This window comes from Theropithecus gelada, chromosome 14, assembly GCF_003255815.1.
Source record: "Theropithecus gelada isolate Dixy chromosome 14, Tgel_1.0, whole genome shotgun sequence".
Taxonomy (NCBI): Eukaryota; Metazoa; Chordata; class Mammalia; order Primates; family Cercopithecidae; genus Theropithecus; species Theropithecus gelada.
Window position 1 is genome coordinate 59,374,769 of NC_037682.1, and position 22,666 is coordinate 59,397,434.

Consider the following 22,666-nt stretch of genomic DNA (forward strand, 5'->3'; position numbering starts at 1 on the left):
CAGGCCCTATGCTTAAGACACTTACTGGAAGGCAGTCTGACAAGGCAAGGACCCAGCAGGCAAGATTCAGTATCCATCTGTGGGAGTATCCTTCTTGCCCATGCTCTCTTTTTATAAAAAATAACTGGTTTTATTTTATTTATTTATTTTTTTTTTAAGAGGGAGTCTTGCTGTGTCTCCCGGGTTAGAGTGCAGTGGCAGGATCTCGACTCACAACAACCTCTGCCTCCTGGGTTCAAGCGATTCTCCTGCCTGAGCCTCCTGAGTAGCTGGGATTGTAGACATGCGCCACCACAACTGGCTAAGATTTGTAGTTTTAGGGAAGACGGGGTTTCACCATGTTGGCCAGGCTAGTCTCAAACTCCTGACTTCAGGTGATCCACCTGCCTTGGCCTCCCAAAGTGCTAGGATTACAGGTATGAGCCACCGCACCCAGGCTAAAGGGGCTATTTTTTTAGAGGTATAAATTCTCAGATACTGAGAGAAAAAGAAGAGATCATAAAATTTTGGGAACTGAGAAATAGATGGGCAGGTGGCTACTTTCTTAGTAGTCCCATGTAAACAGAATCCTAACAGTATAGGATGAGCAAAGAACGATCATGATTAAATGATAGATCCCTCAAGAGACCTGGGAATTGGTGGTTCAAGGTATTTCTGGAAATGGGAGTGGAAGAAAAATGAGATTGTTTGAAAGCTTTTGAGAAGAAGGTAGAATTCAAGGTCCTAGCCCTAACTATCTACTGCTTCTTTCAACAAACAGACAACTGATGATCTCCTGTCTGAAGAAGGTAAAATACAGGGCCCTGCAGGCATAGTTGAGAGCAGGGATGCCATAAACCAACTAGAAGCTTAAGTACACATATGCACATTAAATGCCTGGTCAGTCAACCCCACTCCTCAGTCTACTTCTCCCACTGCTCCCCAAATGCTAGAACCAAGGCATTTATTCTCTACACAGGAAATTGGAGAAGTTTTCCCTAGGAGATCTGACCAGTCTGAGAAGAAAGACCTAAAGGTCTATATATCTGGAGTTACCCAACAAACAGCCCAACTAGAGCACCCTATAATGAAGCTCCAAGTTGACAAGCTCCAGTCACTGGTCAGAACTTCCAATTAGCTTTTAGTCTTCTATTGTTAAACTACCCCATCCCACTTTGAATAGGGTTGACCTGTATAACCAACAAAATTTCACAATTGACTACAAGTGTATACTGGTCGTTAAGCAAAGCAAAGGATCAGAAGTCAAATAACTCTGGATCTCACAAGATCCAAAATTGGGAAAAAATTTCACCCTGGAATTGTATAGTCAGCTGAACTATGAATCCAGTGCTAATGTAGAGTTAGACCTATTCAGACATGCAAGGTATCAAAAATTTACCTTCTCGAGAAGGTAAATTTACATTCTCGAGAAGGTAAATTTGCACCCTTTCTCAAGAAGCTACTAGAATTTGTTAGGGCTGGACTAAGGCAAAGTGATTTAGGTGTTTGCCTTGGGTGCACAATTTAACGATCATAAAAAAATCCTTGGTAATCAATATAAAGAACATTTTAATGAATACTTAAAAAATTGGAAGTAATGCAAAAAATCCATGGTAAACAAAGTATCAAAATATTAAAAACAGGATATATCAGGCAGGGATTAAGGTGAGTTGAATGAGGCTAGGTCATCCAAGTGCAGGGTTGAATTCTGTCTTTATTAAATATTTAGACATTTTACTGATTACACAGCTCAGCCCTATTAAAGTGGGATGGCATGACATAGGGGTATGAATACAAGGAGGTAGGAGACTCATTGGTGGCCCTCTTGGAGTGCCTGGTTGTCACATAACAAAAGTTACAATACGATTAAATTTGGAGGAAAGAGGATAGTAAAATGTGTGGTGGCCTGGTGGTAGGAATGAGAGTTAAACCTTCGTCTTCCATGGTGTGTAATCAATAGATACTAATACCAAATAGAAACAAATGAGAAGTAATATTCACATGTTTTACAAATACATGGAGATAAATTTTTAAAAAATGGATAAAAGGTTGGAAAGTGATTCCTTCTGGGAGAGAGGAATTGGGGTAGAGCAAGGCATAAGGCAAGGGGCTGGGACTACTATTTGTCTTAATACTGTAGAACTAGTAGACTTTTTAAACTATGTGCATCTATGACTAATAAAATAAGTAAATCAGTGTTTGAAATTTCAGAAAATTAGTCTGAAGTACTCATCATGGGAAAGGCAGAAGTTTATTGAACTTCATTGCATGGATGTTACACTTCAGTATCATTTTTACTTTGAATTACATATGGGTGTAGGTGCCAGAATTGTCTCAGTGCTTGAGTCTCTACCAGTCTTCCTAAGGTTATACATTTTCCAGGAGAGACAGATAGTCCATCTCCCATAACCCTCACAACTACATAGCAAGCCATGAAATGTCTACAGGCCAGAGATGTCAGACAGATGAGGGAAACTGAGGCTAAGAAAGGAAAAATAACCAGTCAGAGCTAGTCTTTCCACAGTTAGCAAGTGGCATTGGAGTAGACTGGGTCCTAGAGCCTTCTGCCAATGAGACAGACCAGTGTTCATACCTTGACACTGGTGTTAGCTCCCTACACTGTAGCTGCATATTGGTTTCCTCTGGCCAGATCCCCACATTTGCTGTCTAGTTTTGATGTGACATGTATTACCTTCCCAAGTTGGTGGGTGCAGCTGCTTCCTGACATATGTGAGAGTTCACCACCTCTCCAACTGTAGTAGCTAAAAATTCCATGCTTAAAGTTTCCTGAGTCAACCACCCCATTGCTTTTGTTCTTGCGTTTTCTGGGTTGAATTGAACCGCAGGTCCACATATCTGGGCAACCTGGGGGCTGGCCTTCAAATGCCCCAAAGCACGACCCCATTATTTCAGGGAGGACTGATACTGCTAAATTTGTAAGGACCAAGGACTTATCTCTGGTTTTAGGCAATAAAGAGATTTTCTCCCCCTTCCCACAAGCTGGATTCCACCTGGAGGGATCTGCCCCACTTCAGATGGCGCCTTTCCACCTACTCCTACTTGCCCACATTCAGTGTTATAGGTCTGTCTCTTGAACTATACTTGGGATCACATATCCTAGCAGGGAATGTCTCAGGTTTCTGCCTCTCCCACATTACTCAAAGCCTGCTTATTTCAACCTGGAAAATTGGATAGCCTTATCACTCAAACCAGCCTTATCATTCAAATGTACATTTTTCAAGAGCCCTCCATGTCTTATCTCTCACTGCTTATATGCCCAATTAGGGTTCTGGTGCCCAAAACTGATTAAGACAAGGTACTACGTCAATGGGCCTAATTGGTTAACTATTTCCTGCCCTGAAGATGTGGCTATATGGCTGGGTTAGCATTTTGTTTCCAAACGATTGGGCCCTATTGAGATGGAAGTGCTAATCTTTGTGCATGTTGCTAGTGATGAAACAAGAGTCTGGCTGACCAAGTGCTTCTTAGGGTTGAGAGGCAGTGAATGAGGCTCAGAGAGCAGGAAGCAGTCAAAGGATGGCTAGCATCTGTAGTACGGGTTACAGTCTCTAGGAGGTCCCAGCTCTAGGCAGTGTGTCTCAGCAACAAAGTTTAGACCCCAAATGGTACCTGGTTTCTCCCCACCCCTTCTACTTTCTTGCCTTCCCTCCCACCTGCTCTCTCCTATAGATAACTTGAAGGAACGAAGTTTTTCCATAAAGTGTCTCTTGTTCCCTACTAGTCAAACATATAATAACTAACCGTTATTAGCTATTAGTGTGTGGTCATTCAAGACTCTTGTTGGAGGTGTCTGTGAGAGGTGCCATCTTCTGGCCTAAGGTTCATCCTGTGTATGTTTACTGTGACACTTCCCTTTCTTTGGTTTGTCCCCATATCACCCAGAGTTTCTGAATCTTAGCAAGAAACCTGCTTTCTTAGAAGGTTGTGAGTGAGATTTCCAGTATGGCTACTCCCCGTCTTGTTAATCCATAAACAAGGCGAGGACTTCCCTGCCAGGACGGTACACCTGGGGTTTGCTGAGGGATTGAAGTTTGCAGAGTTATAGACTTAAACCTCTTTTCTTCTACATTGGGCTGAGGGAAGAGTCTTGAGCAAAACCAGTTCATTTCTTTCCAGCCCTGAATGATCACTCTAGGCAGAGTCAGAATATATAGTGAAAAGAGCACGGCCTTTGGGATTAGGCAGACCTGGGTTCAAATCCTGACTCCACCACTTAAAAATTTTTTAATTTTTAATTTTTGTGGGTACATAGTAGGTGTATATATTTTGATACAGGGATGCAATGTGTAATAATCACTTAAGAATAAATGGGGTATCTATCACCTCAAGCATTTATCTTTTTTGTTACAAGTGATTGAATACTCTAAGTTATTTTCAAATGTATAATTAAATTATTTTTGACTATAGTCACCCTGTTGTGCTCCAAATACTGTGTCTTATTCATTCTAAATTTTTTTGGTACTTATTAACCATTCTCACTTCCCCTCCGCTCCCCCATTACCCTTTGCAGCCTCTGGTAACCATCCTTCTACTCTCTATCTCAATGAGTTCAATTGTTTTAAATTTTAGCTCCCACAAATAAGTGAGACCATGCGAAGTTTGTCTTTCTGTGCCTGGTTTATTTCACTCAACATAATGACCATCCATCAGTGTTGTTGTAAATGACATGATCACGTGATCTCATTCCTTTTTATGGCTGAATAGTAGTACTCTATTGTGTATATGTATTACATTTTCTTTATCCATTCATCTGTTGATGGACACTTAGGTTGCTTCCAAATCTTAGCTGTGAATAGTGCTGCAATAAACATGGGAGTGCAGATATCTCTGATTTCATGTCTTTTTTTTTTTTTTTTTTTTGAGACTAAGTCTTGCTCCTTCACCCAGGCTGGAGTGCAGTGGCGTGATCTCGGCTCACTGCAACCTCCGCCTCCCGGGTTGAAGCGATTCTCCTGTCTCAGCCTCCTGAGTAGCTGGGATTACAGGCACACGCCACCATGCCCAGTTAATTTTTGTATTTTTAGTAGAGATGGGGTTTCACCTTGTTGGTCAGGGTGGTCTCGAACTCCTGACCTCAGGTGATCCATCTGCCTTGGCCTCCCAAAGTGCTGGGATTACAGGCATGAGCCACCGAGCTTGGCCCCTCTGATTTCATTTCTTTTGGGTACATACCTAGGAGTGAGATTGTTGAATCCTGTGGTAGCTCTATTTCAGTCTTTTGAGGAATCTCCAAAATGTTATCCACAGTGACTTACTAATTTACATTCCCACCAACAGTGTATGAGGGTTCCCTTTTCTCGACATTGTCGCCAGCATTTGTTATTGCCTATCTTTTGGATAAAAACCATTTTAACTGGTGTGAAATGATATCTCATTGTAGTTTTGATTTGCATTTCTCTGATGATCAGTGATATTGAGCACCTTTTTTGTGCCTGTTTGCCATGTGTACATTTTGAGAAATGTCTATTCAAATCTTTTACCCATTTTTTGATCAAATTATTAGATTTTTTCCTATAAAGTTGTTTGAGCTCTTTATATATTCTGGTTATTAATCCCTTGTCCCCTGCCTTGGGTTGGTTCCAAGTCTTTGCTATTGTGAATAGTGCCGCAATAAACATACGTGTGCATGTGTCTTTATAGCAGCATGACTTATAATCCTTTGGGTATATACCCAGTAATGGGATAGCTGGGTCAAATGGTATTTCTAGTTCTAGATCCTTGAGGAATCGGCACACTGTTTTCCACAATGGTTGAACTAGTTTACAGTCCCACCAACAGTGTAAAAGTGTTCCTATTTCTCCACATCCTCTCCAGTACCTGTTGTTTCCTGATTTTTTTAATGATTGCCATTCTAACTGGTGTGAGATAGTATCCCATTGTGGTTTTGATTTGCATTTCTCTGAAGGTGGGTGATGATGAGCATTTTTTCATGTGTCTGTTGGAAGTTTTCTTTTATGATGTATCTTTGTCTGGTTTTGGTATTGGGGTAATACTTGCCTCATAGAATGAGTTTGGAAGTATTCTCTTCTCTATTTTTTGGAATAGTTTGAGTAGAATTGGTATTCATTCTTTAAATGTGTAGTAGAATTAAGCAGTGAAGCTATTGGGTCTCGTGCTTTTCTTTTCTGGGAGACTTTTTATTATGGCTTCAATGTAATTACTCGTTTTTAGTCTATTCAGGTTTTGGATTTATTTTATTTTATTTTATTTTTCTTGAGACAGAGTTTCGCTCTTGTTGCCCAGGCTGGAGTGCAATGGCACGATCTTGGCTCACTGCAACCTCCGCTTCACGGGTTCAAGCGATTCTCCTGCCTCAGCCTCACGAGTAGCTAGGATTACAGGCATGCACCACCACGCCTGGCTAATTTTTGTATTTTTAGTAGAGATGGGGTTTCTCCATGTTGATTAGGCTGGTCTTGAACTCCCTACCTCAGGTGATCTGCCTGCCTCGGCCTCCCAAAGTGCTGGGATTACAGGCGTGAGCCTCTGTGCCCGGCCAGGTTTTGGATTTCTTTGTGGTTCAATCTTGGTAGATTTTATGTGTCTAGGAATTTATTTCATCTAGATTTTCCAATTTATTGGCATATAGTTGTTCACAGTCGTCAGTAATGATTCTTTGAATTTCTGCAGTATCAGTCATAATGTTCCTTTTTCATGTCTGCTTTTATATATTTGGGTCTTCTCTCTTTTTTCTTATTCTAGTTAAAAGTTTATCAAAAGTTCAAAAAGTTCAAAAGGCCAACCTTTTGTTTCATTGATCTTTTGATGTTTTTCTTCATTTCAAATTCACTTAGTTCTGGTCTGATATTTATTATTTCTTTTCTTCTGCTAATTTTGGGTTTGATTTGCTCTTGCTTTTCTAGTTCTTTAAAATTATCATTAGGCTGTCTATTTGAAGTTTTTCTTCTTTTTTGACTAGGTAAGCTATAAACTTCTCTGTTAGTACTGCTTTTGCTGTATGCCATAGGTTTTGGTATGTTGTATTTTCATTATCATCATCATTTGTTTCAAGGAAGTTTTCATTTTTTTCTTAATTTCTTCATTGATCAACTGTCATTCAGGAACATATTATTTAATTTCCATGTGTTTGTATAGTTTCCAAAATTTTTCTTGTTTTTGATTTCTAGTTTTATTCCACTGTACAACACTTTCTTTTTTTTTCCTACCATTTATTTGCCTACACATATCACTTTCTAATATCATCTCATAACAAGCTCTGAGCCTCCCCTTGTACTCAGAGTTCTGTCCCATTCAATTATGGGTGGCTACCTGTCTACAGAAGGCCTTGTTTCCTGGTGCTTTTGCTTCCTCCCACTCCTGATGCAACTAACTCTTTTTATGCTATGTGCCTGATACAATGATAAGCACTTTGTATGCATGATTTTACTTAATTTTCAAAATGGCAGTGTAAGGTTAATATAATATTACCGTTTTACACCTGAGCCTAAAACTCATTTAGATAATGTGCAAAAAATCACACAACTTTTAAAAGACACACCTAGGACTGGAAAGACTTGAAAGAGGGCAACACACTATAATGGCAAGAGAAAAAGCTTTGAAGTCAGATACCGAAGCTCAATTCTTGGCTGTATTCTAGCTGTAGGACCTCGTATAACTCCCTTAAGCTTTCTTAGCTTCACTTTATTTGTCGTTTGAATGAGGAGAAATGTTCTGTGGAAGTATTCAGAGAATGAAATGAATCAGTGTATATAAAGTGCCTATCACATAGAATTAGATCTTACCACTACCCTCCTCTATCACCCAACCAGGCTCAGTCATCTTCCTACTACACGATGCTGCTCCCAGGCTGATAGGAGAAATTAGGTAGGAACACACATGACTATGGCAAAAGAGAGAAAGCAGTAAGTACAATATGAGCATACAAACTTTGCCAGAATGACAAAGTAGGACTTCATTGGGACAGTGATATTAAATCTAGACCTGATATGTTTTATCAGATTCCTAGAAATGGAAAATAGATGGAAGGAGCTTAAGAGTCCATATCTGACAGCTGAATAGGGCATGGAGTGGGGTGATGGAGGTACAAGTATTCTGTAGACCCAGCCCTCCCCTACCCAGCTCCCGGCTGACATTTCGTGGTCATCTGGAGCCCAGGCTCCAGCTAGAGGGGGCAACAGCCCCAGGCAGTCTTTAGAAGGGATGGTGGAGTGCTAGGGAGCCTATGGGCCAGCCTACTCCCACCTCACAGAGAAGGTGGCATGAGAGAGAAAGGCCCAATATCTGCCTGCAGCTCCACAGACCAGCTGGGATTCTATTTTTAACCATCCCCGTCATAGCTGACAGCTTGGAACGCCTTCTCCCTCCTTTTCTTCCTTCTTCCTGCCTCTTGCAGCCCAGAATCCTGTAGAAATGAGGGATGGGAGCAACCTCAGCACTGATAAACAGAAGAACCACTCTCCTTTCTCACTGTCCTCTACTCCATGCAGCCTTCTCCAGGGTAGTTAGTGGGTGTATTTTAGGGCATATTGGCTGTGAAGTGAATGAGGCCTAAAACTGAGGGCTTATCACTTGCACAGGCCCCTTTCAAGGCCCTGGTCAGGGTCTCAGTAATCTTGTATCTGTAACTTTGTGTTCTTTTTCTTTCTTAAAAAAAGAGCACCCAATTTTATAAACTTTAGGTCCCACAAAACTTGTTTCTGCTCCTCATGGGTGGGTCTTTTTCCCATCTCCAGCCCAGTGTCTACTTCAACACCATTATTTTATCTTGCTCTAACTTACTGTATGACCTTGGGCAGCTTACCTTCCTGCTCTGGGCCTCAGTTTCCCCTATCGGTTACAAGATGAAGTATCAAAAGACCCCTCCTCCAATATACTATGCCTCTGATTATCCATGTATGTCTCCTTAGTGAGGTCCTCAGTTCCTGTTCTTCCTCATTTGTCATTGTGTGTGGAGAGGTGATATTGCTGGTTTTTGCCTGTCTCGGGCTAGATCATTCTTGTAGTAAAAGGGAGACTAGGTTCTCAGGCTCCTATTCAGTTCTTTTTTGTTGTAGCTGCTAAGAGTGCTTCCATTTGGCAGAATCTTGGCCAGATTTTGACACTGGAGAAAAGAGTACAGTAAAAAATCCCTACTCTTTAATTAACTTCTGTATACTTGTCATGGTCTGATCTCTGGTGTTTCACACACACACTGAATAAACTTAGTCTTACTATACAGTGCTTCTTCTTTTATCTTTTCATCAAAATTTAACAAGTATCCATTAATATAGTATCTTAACAGTGGCACCACTTTGGGATAATGTGATCAGGAATCATGATACGTCACGGATATGCCATTTTCCATCCCCATTCACAGTTACTGCAACACTGGAATGTAGGTAGAGGATGAAAATCCAGAAAGAATATGCACAGTCACATTGAGCCTCAGAGGCTGGGCTTTCTGGCAAGGGGTTGTGCACAGTGGTGTGCAACAGTGGGAGAGAACTGACAGAAGGATACTGCAAAATCCTTGCCTCCTCACCTGCCCCAAAAGAATCCAGAAAGGAAGTTCAGGAGGAAGCCAAATAATTTATTATCTCTTGAACAGTTTGGGTAAGGAAGGAGAGGGCAGGGCCACGGTCCTTAACTGGAAAGGAATGAAGAACGTTTTCAGTGCAGAATGGTCTGTTGGTCAGAGGTATGAGATTAGGCCTGATGGTATTTTCAGTACTGATTGGGAAAGGGCATTGTGAGCTCAAACTAGGAGCATCTCAGAGTCAGTCCTGTGCCAGGCTCCATAGTCTCTAAAACAATCAGTGCCATTAATCTGTGTGTGAGAGGCAGGTCAGCACTTGTCGGAGTTCCCACTGTGTAGAAATAGTTCACTGCTAGGGACGCTGTGTCTGTCAGTGTCATGTTTCTATGGGCCAGGCTCAGTCCTGTATCAGAGGCATGCCTCCTTTCCTGTGTACTGCTCCATTCTTGTTCCTTTTGTGTCACATAACCTACCTTTTCCTGTGCTTTGGGGTTAGTCCATGCTTTGGGTGCCGGTCTCCTGCGTCAGTTGTGGTTTGTGTTTTGTGTGTCTGGAAGGGTCAGTACTTGTCATTTGCCCTGCCTCAGCCCCCACGGCCCCTCTACTCCTCATCCAGGGCCCAGTGTGCTGATGGTAGTGTAGCTAAGCCTGGACAGCGAAGCAATGGATGGAGTGGGAGGGTCCTCATCGGGAAGAGGCCTGGGGCGAGCTCGTGGAGGCCGGGGGCAGCAGCGAGCGCACGTTTCCAGGCAGGCCTGGCGAAAGCGACGGTGCATGAAGCAGTAGACCAGGGGGTTGACACAGGCCGAGGCATAGCTCAGCAAGTGAATGAAGGAGATAGGAGCACCTGAGAGTGCTCTGTGTGCACCCAGGCCATCAAAGGCGCGCCACGTGTTGGCACTATAAACTGGCAACCAACACAGAAAAAAAAGCACAACGATCACCAGCAACATTCGCACCACGCGCTTCTTAGCCAGCAGCTTGGCCTGGGTGGGCCGGGAGCCGGGCCCAGGAGCCGTCAGCGCCGACAGCTCCAGTGCAGGCCGGGAACGCGGAAGTTGCACATAGCAGCCATCACTGTCTTCGCCAACCGCGCCAGTCTCAGACCGGCAACGCCCGTTCTGGTGAATAGCACCTGAGCACAGAGGGTGGGCGGTCAGAGAAAAAGGCAAGAGTCCTCCCAGTTTCCAGCCCAGTCCCCACCTGACCTCCGCTCCCAGCCGTAACCCCATTTCCAGCTTTGTTCTCACCTCCATTTTAGCCCCACCCACTCCAGCAGGCCCTGTCGCCCTCCAAAGCTCCGCCTCTTCCAGATTTTGCTCACCTGGTCCAGCCCCACCTGGCAGCCTGCCTTGGCTTCGGACCCTGCTTTGGCTCCCGCTGTCACTGTCACCGTCAAAGCGAAGCCCTAAGTAGAGCTCGCGAGAGATAAGCCCATAGGCCACGGCCATAACCACACCCGGGATGAAGAACAAGAGCAGGAGCAGCAGTACGGACCTGAAGGCAAGACAGACAGATCACTCGGGTTTCTGTCCAGCTATAATCACAGATGGAGAAAAAGCCAAGGACTGGTGTTTCTAGGGCTGTGGCCAGGTACCTGAAATAGGAGTAGGATTTGGGGGTGCCACTGGGAAGGGAGAGAGAACTGCAGAAGAGACCCAAACTGGAACTCCAGGGTGGTGGATGCGGAATAGGAATTGGCGTGGTAATTCTCCGGGCAGCTGGAGGAAGATTCTGGGCAATGGTAGTAATCATCTAATAGGGGTGACAAAGGAATTCCTAGGATAATTTGTGGGTAAGCTCACCAGGTCTGGCGGACCCGTGCACTGGGCCAGCGATGCACGCACTGTAGCACACGAGGGCCCACTGGTTGCACGACGGTGTACACGGGGTAGGGCACCATGAGTAGTCCGGACAGCAGCCACGTGGCTACGATCACGCGAGCCGCGTGGGAGCGCGTCTGCCATACTCGTGCCTGCAGTGGTCGGCAGATGGCGCTGTACCGCTCCAGTGCTATGGCCACGAGGCTTAGCGTGGACACGCTCACAGACACCCCTAAGCAAGGGAAGAGACAGGAGGGAGTCACCTAGGAAACTTGCGCTGCACAACCATCAGTGGGACTTCCTCACACCCCTCCCTGCCAACTGGGGAGGACCCCTACATCCACAAGAGCTTTAGGAGGGGAGAATGGCAAATGGGGGTGCGTGGTTGTCTCACCCACCCATGAAGTAGGAAACCGCCTTGCAGATAACTGTGCCAAAGATGAATGTGCCCATGAGATTGGGCAGGAGGGTGAAGGGCATGCAAGCCACAGCCAGCAGGAGGTCGCTGACTGCCAGTGAGAGTAGGAAGGCATTGGTGACGGTCCTCAGGCGGCGGCTCAGTCCCAGGACCACGATGATGAGCACGTTTCCTCCAACGCTCATCAGGAAGATCACTGCGTAAAGAGTGATTCTAATGGCCAGCTCCAATTCTGGGTAAGAAAAGGGAGAGGTGGCAGTAGGTGGTCAGCCCTCATTCAGCCAAACCCCCCTCCTTCCCTCTTATCCCCAACCCTCATTACCCAGCCAGATGCCTACATTCCCCACCCAGGAACTGCTCAGTAAATGGTGAACTTGAATCCTTTAGCCTTCTAACCCCTTGAGGTTTGGTTAAATTGGCCCAACTCTGCCCTTCCTTAAGAAAGCCTGCCTCTTCTCAACGTTTGTTCCAAATCTTTCTCTTTGCACCCAAACTTCTTAAGAGGATATTTGTGTCTTCTCATTTGCTCTTCAATCTATTACAATACAATATTCTGTACCCTATCGCTGCATACTTCTTCCCAAGTACACTAATCTTTAACTGCTAAATTCAAAGGTCCTTTCTTAGCCTATTCTATTTGACCTCTCTAGAGTATTTTACACTGTTGATAACCCACTGCCTTTTAAATCACATCAGATCATGTCTTTATTCTCTAAAGGCAAAAGCAAAAAAAATCCTTCGCTTATTCTCTACTGTCTGCAACCCCTCAGAATGTCATCAAGATCTTCCCAGAAGGGATCTCTTTCTCCCCTATCCCCTCCCTGCACTGCAGCCATTTAAGCAAGCCACTGGATGACACAGTTTCTTGAATGCATCATTTGCATTTGTGACTCTCTTCCTGCTCAAGCTAGTTTCTCAGACCGGAATACTCTTTCACCAACCCTCCTCACAATTTCCACCCCTCATGACAAGCTTATTTTCTGTATCTGGTGAATTCCTATTCATCCCTTGTTGGTCAAGACTCAAAGTGACTGCTACTTCTTCTGTAAGGCCCTTCTGGATACCTCATTTGGTATTACTCTCCCCTTTCTCTGACCCATGCCTGTTTCTTACACAACTGTTAAAGCCTGTTTTACTTCTGCCTTGTATTTTAATTCTCTCCAAACATTCATTCTCACTCTATAAACATTTACAGAGGACTCCCTTTGTGCTAGGCACTGGGGACAAAGAGATGAACACGACAAGCTCCCTGCCATTTGAGAACTCACAGTGGGGAAGTAAATTCAGATACATAAACAGATGTGATAAGGAATGAGGCTGAAGGATATAAAATATGCTGTCAGAGCTCATAGGAGGGACACCTGTGTGAGGCAGAGGAGCTGGGAGGCTGACCCCATTCTTTTGTGCCATTGTCTACTAAAAGATGGATTAATCTTTGGACCACTATGTCACAACCAAGCAGATTTAGATAAAATCAAATTGGATTGAAAAGGACTGAATCACATGCCTATGACCTCAGCATGAGAGGGATTAGAGCTCGAAGGTAGAGAGGGCAGGGGACAGAGCCTCCTAGATTGCAGAGAAGAAAGGGCTCAAAGCTGCAGTCCTCTCTTCCAGAGCCCTATACTTTGACCCTCATTTTAGCTCCCAAATTGAAAACTATAGCCATGCACTGAATAAAGATGTTTTGGTAAATGACAAATTTCGTATACGATGGTGGTCTCATAAGATTATAATGAATAGCTGAGTGCAGTGGCTCATATTTGTAATCCCAGCACTTTGGGAGGCCAAGGCGGGAGGATCACTTGAGGCCAGGAGCTTGAGATCAGCCTGAGCAACATAGCAAAACCCCATCTCTACAAAACATAAAAACTTAGCTGGGTGTGGTGACACATGCCTATAGTCATAGCTACTCAGGAGTTTGAGGCAGAAAGATTGCTTGAATCCAGGAGTTCGAGGCTGCAGTGAGCCGTAATAGTGCCACTGCACTCCAGCCTGCACAACAAAGTGAGACTCTGTCTCAGATAAAACCCAAAACAACAATAACAAAAGATTATGATGGAGCTGAAAAATTTCTGTCACCTAGCTATGTTATTGTAACATTGCAGCATAATGCATTATGTATGTGCTTGTGGGGATACTGGTATAAACAAACCTACTGTGCTGTCAGTCATGTAAAAGTCTAGCACATACAATGATGTACATGATACTTGATAGTGATAATAAATGACTGTGTGACTGGTTGATGTATTTACTACATTATACTTTCAATCATTATTTTAGAGTATACTCTTACTTATTTTTTTAAAAAGTTAACTATAAAACAGCCTCAGGCAGGTCCTTTAAGATGTATTCCAGAATAAAGCACTGTTACTATAGGAGATGACAGCTCCATGTGTGGTGTTGCCCTGATGACCTTCCAGTGGGACAAGATGTGGAGGTGGAAGATGGCAATATTTATCCTGTCCCTGTGTAGGCCAATGTGTGTGTTTGTGTCTTGGTTTTAACAGAAAGGTTTTTTGTTTTTGTTTTTTTTTTTTAAGTTAAAAACAGAAAAAAGCTTAAAGGATAAGAGTATAAAAAAAGAAAATATTTTTGTATAGCCATACAATGTGTTTTTTGTTTTACACTGTGTTATTACAAAAGAGTCATAAAGTTTATAAAGTACAAAGTTACAGTGTGCTAAGGTTAATTTATTATTAAATAAGGAAATTTTGAAAAATAAATTTAGTGCAGCCTAAGCATCCAGTGTTTATAAAGTCTACAGAAGTGTACCGTAATGTCCTAGGCCTTTACATTCACTCGCCACCCACTCACTGACTTACCCAGAGCAATGTCTACTCCTGCAAGTTCCATTTATGGTACGTGCCCTATACAGGGGTATGATGGTTTATCTTTTATACTGTATTTTCACTGTACCTTTTCTATGTTTAGATACACAAATACATAATATTGTGTTACTCTTCCCTACAATATTCAGCACAGTAATAAACTGTATAGGTTTGTAGCCTGGGAGCAATAGGCTATACCATATAGCCTAGGTATGTAGTAGGTTATACCATCTAGGTTTGTGTGAGTACTCTCTGTGATATTTACACAATGAAATCACCTAATGATGCATTTCTCAGAAGGTATCCCCATCATTAGTTAATGCATGACTGTATTTTCTCATAACAAAAACCAATTTATTTAGAAATTGTAGGCATCAAATAAATGCTATTTATAAAATCTTCCAAACTGAGCTCCACAGTAACATTCTTTGCTCAAGACCACACACCTGATAAGGGGCTGAATCAGAATAGAAGCCAAGTCCCTGATCCCTAAAGTGCTTTGCCTCCTACTGTTTGTTCCTGCAGTGCTCTGTCATTCATCATACTGCCTCCTTGTTTTTTTGTTTGTTTGTTTGTTTTTGTTTTTGAGACAGAGTTTTGCTCTTGTTGCCCAGGCTGGAGTGCAATGGCATGATCTCGGCTCACCGCAACCTCTGCCTCCTGGGTTCAAGCGATTCTCCTGCCTCAGCCTCCTGAGTAGCTGGAATTACAGGCATGTACCACCACGCCCGGCTAATTTTGTATTTTTAGTAGAGATGAGTTTCTCCATGTTGGTAGGGCTGGTCTCAAACTCCCGACTTCAGGTGATCGCCTGCCTTGGCCTCCCAAAGTGCTGGGATTACAGGTTTAAGCCACCACACCCAACCCATACTGCCTCCTTCTTAATCAAATCTCAGTCTAAATGCCTCTTTTTCCCTCTCTCTCTACTCAACCATGTCATTTCTCACTGCATTAGTATGTATGTAATTCTCTGTCTTCCCCACTAGACTAGGAGCTTCTTGAGGACAGGGGCAAGATCCATCTCACTCTCCAGTATATCCCTAGCACTTGTCATCCCTAGCACAAAGGAGGCAGTCAACACAATGACTTGTTAATGAATCTTGGATGATTCTGTCTTTCAAGACAGACGTGTACCTGCTTTCCCCCTCCTCATCCATCTCTCATCTCTGCAGAGGTGCTCCAGCATGCCCTCTCTTCTTCTTCTTTGCTTCTGTCTTTTTGGAGACACATGTTGGAAGGTCCTTGTGGGGGTCAGTGAGAGGCTATGATTTCAGATGCATAGCTTTTGTTTTTTATATGTAAACCATCTATATTTCCTTTAGAAGCTGGGCCTCTCTCTGTAAGGCAGGATTATGGAAGGCTTATAGGTGACAAAATTTGACGGTAATAAGTGTGTATGGTGGAGAATAAAACACCTTTAGGAGGGAGGCCTCTGTCAGGGAGGTCCTTGGACTCAGAAAAGAGCTGTGGTTTATCTTGGACTCACTGTTTCTCCTCCAAATCTATTGTCCTCCCACCCCCAGCCTCCACCTCTTTAATCTTTCTAGGTCCATTATCTTGCTTACATCTGCCTGTGGATGTCTTTCTTCAACTAATTATTGATGCAATTGCCACACCTCAAATTGGTACAGTACTGTGAAGTATAAGAAGCAATTTCTCATTCATTCATCCAGCTGATATGTCCCATGTGTGTGCCCTTGAGCTTGGCTAATTGTGATGGACCATAAAGATGTAGCTAAATCTCACCCTTATAAAGTTCGCAATATGCTTGGGGACTCCTGAAATGTAGAAGACAAAGTCCCGGTAAAAATGACCAGCAACTGTGCAGTGTTTTGCTGTTTTACCGGACATTCCTAGCTATTATCTTATTTCCAGCCACCACTGTCTCCACAGGTCTTTGCTGTTGAACAGTTTGGAAATGTGAAAAATTCTAATTTAAAGCAATTTTAGAGCCAGGAGTTTGGGGAGACAGAGCGAGGGATAAATAGGTGAAGCACAGGGGATTTTTAGGGCAGTGAAACTATTCTGTATGATACTGTAATGGTGGATACATGCCATTAGACATTTGTCAAAACCATACAACACAAAAAAGTGAACCCTAATGTAAACTCTAGAATTTAGTGAATAATGTATTGATATTGGCTTATAAATTGTGACAAATGTACCACACTAATGTAAGCTGTTAATAATGGGGTAAATTCTGTGTATATGTGTGTTTGTGTGTGTATGGGCACTCTGTACTTTTTGTAAACTTAAAACTGCTCTAAAAATAATCTATTAGTTTAAAAAGTCATGCACAAAATAAATCAGAATTAGACTTGCATGCGTGTGTGTGTGTGTGTGTGTGTATTGATGTGTGTTTGCATGGTGGAATATGAGTGATGACAGTGGCTTCAGTGACTAGAAAACAGGCATGGGCAGAAGGATGGGAGATAGCACCTACTGGAGTACATCCACAAGTGCCTTGATAGTCTACCCATGAGCATCATCTCATCATCTTCCTGGGGATGAGAGGAAAACTGGCATCAGACCAGGGGACTCAGAAGACTGGGACAGTTCAGTTCTTCTCCTGGTGTTTAGAAGATCGGTATTTGTTCTGTCTAGATAATGGCAGAGAAGTATGAGCACAAAAATCCAGACAATGTGACATAAAATGAAAACCAAGCCTTTCTAAGGAAAAACTCCACAGAACACTGAAGCTGCTGATGCCTCAAATTCTGCATTCTACTGGCATGTTTGATCTATTCACCCATGCACACAGGCATCAAAGTAATACCCTTGTCTTTATGATAAGCAGGGATCACATGCAACTGACTGTGGGTAGTGGCTGGGTGAATGGGGGAATCCACATAGTGGGTACTGAGGGGGCAGAAGTAATATACAAGGGTGTGTAGGTAATATCAGAGTGAGTGTTGGGCATACTTTAGTCTTTGAAATAGTATATGGGTAGGTGAAAGTCACGAAATAACTGGAGAATGGTAACAGCTACATGCTTATAGGTAATATCCGATTGAATATGACTTACATTTAAGTTTAGATAATATCCGAGTAAGTGTAGTAACATTTGAAAGAGCAAAGGTTAATATTCAACTCTCTGTAGATAACATTTTGTAGGTAACATCTTCAGGAAGCATAGATTACATTCAGAGGTCTACTTGTGAATAGTGGAATATCCAGATAATGATAGAAATTGCTGACTGAGCAGAAGTAATATCCAAGTATGTATGGGTAGTATTTGAGTATGGATAGATGTTAGCATGTTAAACTAAATTAAGATGTTAATCTGGGCCAGACATGGTGGCTCATATCTGTAATCCCAGCACTTTGGAAGGCTGAGGTTGGCAGATCTGTTAAGTCAAGCATTTAGAGACCAGCCTGGGTAACATGGAAAAACCCTATCTCTACAAAAAATACAAAAAATTAGCCACTTGTGGTGGCACATGCCTGTAGTTCCAGCTACTCAGGGGGTTGAGGTGGGAGGATCACCTGAGCCTGTGGAGGTCAAGGCTGCAGTGATCCGTGATCATGCTACTGCACCCCAGCCTGGGCAACAGAGGGAGACTGTCTCAAAAAAAAAAAAAAAAAAAAAAAAAAAGATGTTAATCTGAATAAGTGAAATAACTGAGCACCTGAGTGAATGTAAGTAATATTTAAGCCTTTGTGGGTATTATCTGTAATATTATCTGTGAGAGTAATATTTGTAATTTTATGGGTAGTATCTGGGGAAAGCTTACTTAAGTGAGCATAGATAATATCTGATGGTGTGTGGATAATAATAAAATGAAAGTGAGTAGTGTTTGATGGATGGGTAACACCAAAATGACTTCGGACAATATTAAAGTGAGTGTGGTAACATTTGTCTTTCTGTGGGTACTATCTGAGTGAACATGGGTAATACTCAAGTCTGCATGGATTATATAAGAAGAATAAAGTGGTAACATCCAAATTTCTATTGGTAACATTGGAGTGAACCTGGGTAACATATGCATCTGTGGGGATAATATCTGAGTGAGTGTGGCTGACAGGGTCTCTGTGTGTAACATCTGACTGGCTGGGTAACATCCGAATGTGTGAGAAGCATTTAGATAAGTGAGGCAAATTTTTGCACCTGTGCTCTGAATTGCTTCACATCCCGCTTTCACAGGGACTCTTCTCTATTGACTATCCCCTTTCTTATCTGCACCTTCAATCTTCCTCTCTTGGCCCAATCAACATCAAACACTTTTAAAAGCTCTTGTTTTAAAATGTGTGCGCACACACACAACAAACCTACACATATACCCGCCCCCCTACCCCAACCCAGCTGCCTCAATCTCATGCTATTTTTGGCAATATCCTGCTTTTCTCTCTCTCTCTCTCTCTCTCTTTCTCTCTCTCTTACCAAACATTTGAAAGTTTTGGCTATATACCCTGGTTCACTTCTCATAACTCCCTCTCCCACCAGCCCAATCTTCAACTTACTATAGTCAAGCCTGAATACCTACAACTCCTAAATATTTTCTTGTTACTGAATCTGAAAGATGCTGTTCTGACTGTCCTGTTTTTTATTTATCTAACTTACATCAATAGCATTTGACATCGCTTACCCCAACCTGCTTGAAACTCTCTTTTTCTTGCTTTCTGGAAGGGCATAGCTCCTGCCTTTCTGACAGTTTCATCTGAATCTCCTTCATAAATTCTCCTTTCTCTGCCTGGGTTTTAAATAATGGTCTTATGCAGAGTCTTGACCCAGGACTTATTTTCTTCTCGTTCTATACAAAATATTATGATTTTAACTATTCTCATGGCTTCTACCTCCTGTAGGCAAATACCTTCAAGTCTGTATTTCCACCTCAGACCTCTCCTGTAAGTTCCAGACCCCTGGATTCAATAGCTTACTAGGTAACCTCACCTGGATGTCCCACTAACATTTAGACTCAATGGGTTCCAAACTGAATTCATAATTCCTTCTTCCAAACCTATTTCTGCTGTTTTGTTATCTTGCTCATTGTATACAATTGCTATAGCACCAATATCCATTCAAGTGTCCAAGTTAGAAATCTGAATGTCATCCCTTGACCTCTTCCATCCTCTCTGCTTCTAATCTGTTGATTCCATTTCCAGAAAAGGCTCTCAAATCTATACACCTCTCTCTGTCCCCCTTGCCATTACCGTAGTCTCAGCTAGCATCATCTTTCACCTAAACCAGTGTAATATAGTAACCTTCTAAAGTACCCCCCTGCCTTCCATCTCATGTCTTCCAATCCATTCTCCACATTATAGAACTAATCCTGGTAGTGCTACTGAATCTTTTAGTAGTTCCTATTGCCCTCAGGATAAAGTCCACATTCCATGGTCAGGTCTAGTAGGCTCTCTGCAAACTCTCTAGGCTGGTCTCCAGCCTGTTCATTATTCCCTTCTTAAGATATATGTTGTAGCCACTCAAAACTATGTCACAGTGGATAAAAGTGCCATGAATTCAAACTTGGAGCTTTTTATACATCTTTTATTTGGGATGCTTTCTGCCTCTTCTGCCTGTTTACTTGACTGACTCTCATACACACACACACACACACACACACACACACACATATATATATACTTTTTTTTTTTCCAACAGGAAGCTTAGAGCCAATCTCCCTAATTTTTTTCACTCTGTATCTCATTTCCTTAAGAGGCCAACCTTAATTCTCACGGAGGCTAGGCTGGGCTAGAGGCGCTCCACTTGTGTTCCCACTATCTTTTCCCTATCAAGGCTCTTCCACTTTGTGCTTCTATCCCCTGCTTGTCTGTCTCACCCATTAAGCTTTGAGCTCTGTGAAGTAGGAATTGTGTCAGTTTTGTTCAACTTACATTCCCACTGCCTAGCACAATCTCTGGTTCAATAAATATTGGCTGAATGACAAATCCAAGTGTGAGTGTGTAACAAATGGGCTGAGAAAGCATAGATTATTTCATGGGGTAAATACTTGGATTACAATTTATTCCAACTTTCCCTTCTCAAGTTTAGAAAAATTTATTTCCTTCACTAGAATCCCACTCCTTCCTTTTCTGCCCACTCAACTTCAAGACCCAGCTCCAAGATTCTAGCCTCTGTGAAGTTCTTTTGGTGCCCACAGTTTAAACCTTTTCATGGGATTTCCACTGTGTCTGTGATTTTTCCATTTGCTTTTTTCTCTCTGCACTTGGCTATGGGTCATGAGGGACCAGACTGGGTCTAGTTTGCCTGGTACCCCCAGCACCTAGCCTAGGGCTGAAGAGGGAGCTTGGAAGATAGCTGGAGACATTACTTGCAGACAAAGAGAGAGGGCACAGAGCCTTGAAAGCTCCAACTAGGGAGGCAGAGGGGTTTGAGGAGTGAAATGGAGACAGGCAGTTTTAAGGGGCATCTCCTAGTGTCCAGCCTAAATCAGATTTGAGGATCTTTTTTTGGGATGCCTGGGGGCTGAGGTGTCAGATGTGATCACATCTTCGGTTTCCCATTCAAGCTTTCCAGAGTGCTCCCTCCCTCAACCAGCCCCCTTCTTTTCCCAATCCTGCCTTCCTTTCTTCCTTCCCTTCTCTGTTGTGGCTTTGTGAACTGGATGTAAGAGGGAAAAGGAGATCTGCAGGGTTGGCAAGAGGAGCTCCTCACCTTCTAACTGGTGTCTAGGAGGGGCTGCGTGTTGGGGAAGGGGCTGTGCTTTGGGGCAAGCAGCGGCTCTGGGTGTAATCAGGGGACCAGGATGTGAAGGAGTTCCGACCAGGTGGTGTGAAGCTATGAACCTGTGAGCTGTGGGGGTGAAGGTGTGAGAGGAGCTGTTTGGGGGCTGAGGGGCACGGTGTGGGCGTTTGAGGAGATAGTGTGGAGCTCGTGGGGGGACTCTATTAGTGTTCTGGGGTACAGTGAGAAAGAGCTTGTGGAGGGGGATGAGTGGGGCACCCACCTCGTGTCCCGGCTCCGCGAATGCGAGGGGGCTCGCAGCTGAGGTTGCCCACACTGCTGCTGTTGAGGAGAGGCGCCGCCGGGCGGCACAGGGAAGCCCCCGGCCCGGGTCCGGTTCCCTGCACGCTCCGATTCAGCTTTAGCAGCTCCATGGCCCCCGCGGAGCCCGCCGCCTTGCTCTGCTCGGCCTGGCGGGCTCCCACCGCGGCTCCACCTGCTCACGCTGCGATGGGCTCAGGCTCCCACCGCCCTCCTTCCCCGCCTCCCTGCCCCGCCTGGTCTCCGCCCCCAGCCCAGGCGCCTGCCCTTCCACTCTCCCGCGGCTCACCCCGCCTCGGTTCCCGTCCCTCCGCCAGCCTCTGTCCCACCAGGTGACTGTGCACCCCCTCCCGGGCTCGGCAGTTCTGCCCCTTCCTGTGCGACTGTCCTCCAGGCTCGCCCCCTCCCTAGATCTGTCCTGTCTCCTCTTAGAGATTTCTCTCCTGCCCACCTCTCTTTATCACCCGCCCCCACCCTCGATTCCCCGGAATGACAGAGAGAGAGAGAGAGAGAGAGAGAGAGAAAGAAAGAGAGAGAGAGAGAGAGAGAGAGAGAGAGAGAGAGAGAGAGAGAGAAGACAAGAGTGTTGGCAGCGTAGCGGGAGGTTTTGGGGAAGGGAGGGTAGGAGGCATTGGGTAGAGACGGCTGCCACGGATCCAACATCTTTCTCTGGTGTATCAGGGAACGTGGAGGTGGCTTTGGAGACCGGGTCTGCGTGCGTCACCTGCTGAGGCGCGGATGCTTTAGTCTGCACCTAGAGCCGCATTTACGGTACTGTGTTGCAGTGACCGCAGTGACCGTGACACTATTGCTACCGTAGTTCCCTGCAGCTCCTCGCTGCGGGACTAGGGTAGCTCCTGCATCTGTCTCCCCAACCTTCACCTCCTATCGGAGGCTCAACACTCAGGCTTCCACTTAAGGTTCCCAAGGAGCCCTCCACAGCTGGGCGGGAGTGGGGGTGGGGCCGGGATTTGGCTCCAGGGGAGGCTTGCCAGGGGAAAGGGCTCCCGGGAGGCAGCTTCTGACTTGGGTGTTGAGGGCAGTTGGGGGTGGCGGCAAGAGCTGACAAGGATAAACCCGAGTAACGTGAAGATGGGATATAATTCTAACGCCGGCCCAGCGCAGACAAAAGAGGGGGAGACGGTTGGCTTTCTCCACCGTCTCCAGGCAGCGCCC

The 22,666-nt window shown here is 44.1% G+C and overlaps 1 protein-coding gene across 4 annotated transcripts; it reads right to left on the bottom strand.

Moving 5' to 3' along the window:
• Window positions 1-9,508: 9,508 nt before the first annotated feature.
• Window positions 9,509-21,920, bottom strand: CCKBR (cholecystokinin B receptor). 4 transcript variants are annotated; one of them, XM_025357162.1, is made up of 6 exons: window positions 21,453-21,920; window positions 11,697-11,948; window positions 11,281-11,530; window positions 10,815-10,972; window positions 10,282-10,610; window positions 9,509-10,230 (listed from the first exon to the last, which is right to left on the bottom strand). In XM_025357162.1, exons 1-6 carry the CDS (start codon window positions 21,601-21,603, stop codon window positions 10,084-10,086), a joined length of 1,287 nt encoding a protein of 428 aa, XP_025212947.1. In that variant the 5' UTR covers window positions 21,604-21,920; the 3' UTR covers window positions 9,509-10,083. The 4 variants fall into 4 exon arrangements, with proteins under 4 accessions (XP_025212947.1, XP_025212946.1, XP_025212945.1 ...); XM_025357161.1 differs by having other exon boundaries at window positions 9,509-10,610; XM_025357160.1 differs by having other exon boundaries at window positions 9,509-10,972.
• Window positions 21,921-22,666: the final 746 nt, after the last annotated feature.

Coding starts and splice junctions, on each gene's coding strand:
- CCKBR (XM_025357160.1), bottom strand. CDS start 21,603: ATGGAGCTGCTAAAGCTGAATCGGAGCGTGCAGGGAACCGGACCCGGG. Junction 11,949..21,452: donor TCGCGGAGCCGGGACACGAG/GTGGGTGCCCCA, acceptor TTTCTTACCCAG/AATTGGAGCTGGCCATTAGA. Junction 10,973..11,280: donor GCACGGGTCCGCCAGACCTG/GTGAGCTTACCC, acceptor TCTTGCCTTCAG/GTCCGTACTGCTGCTCCTGC.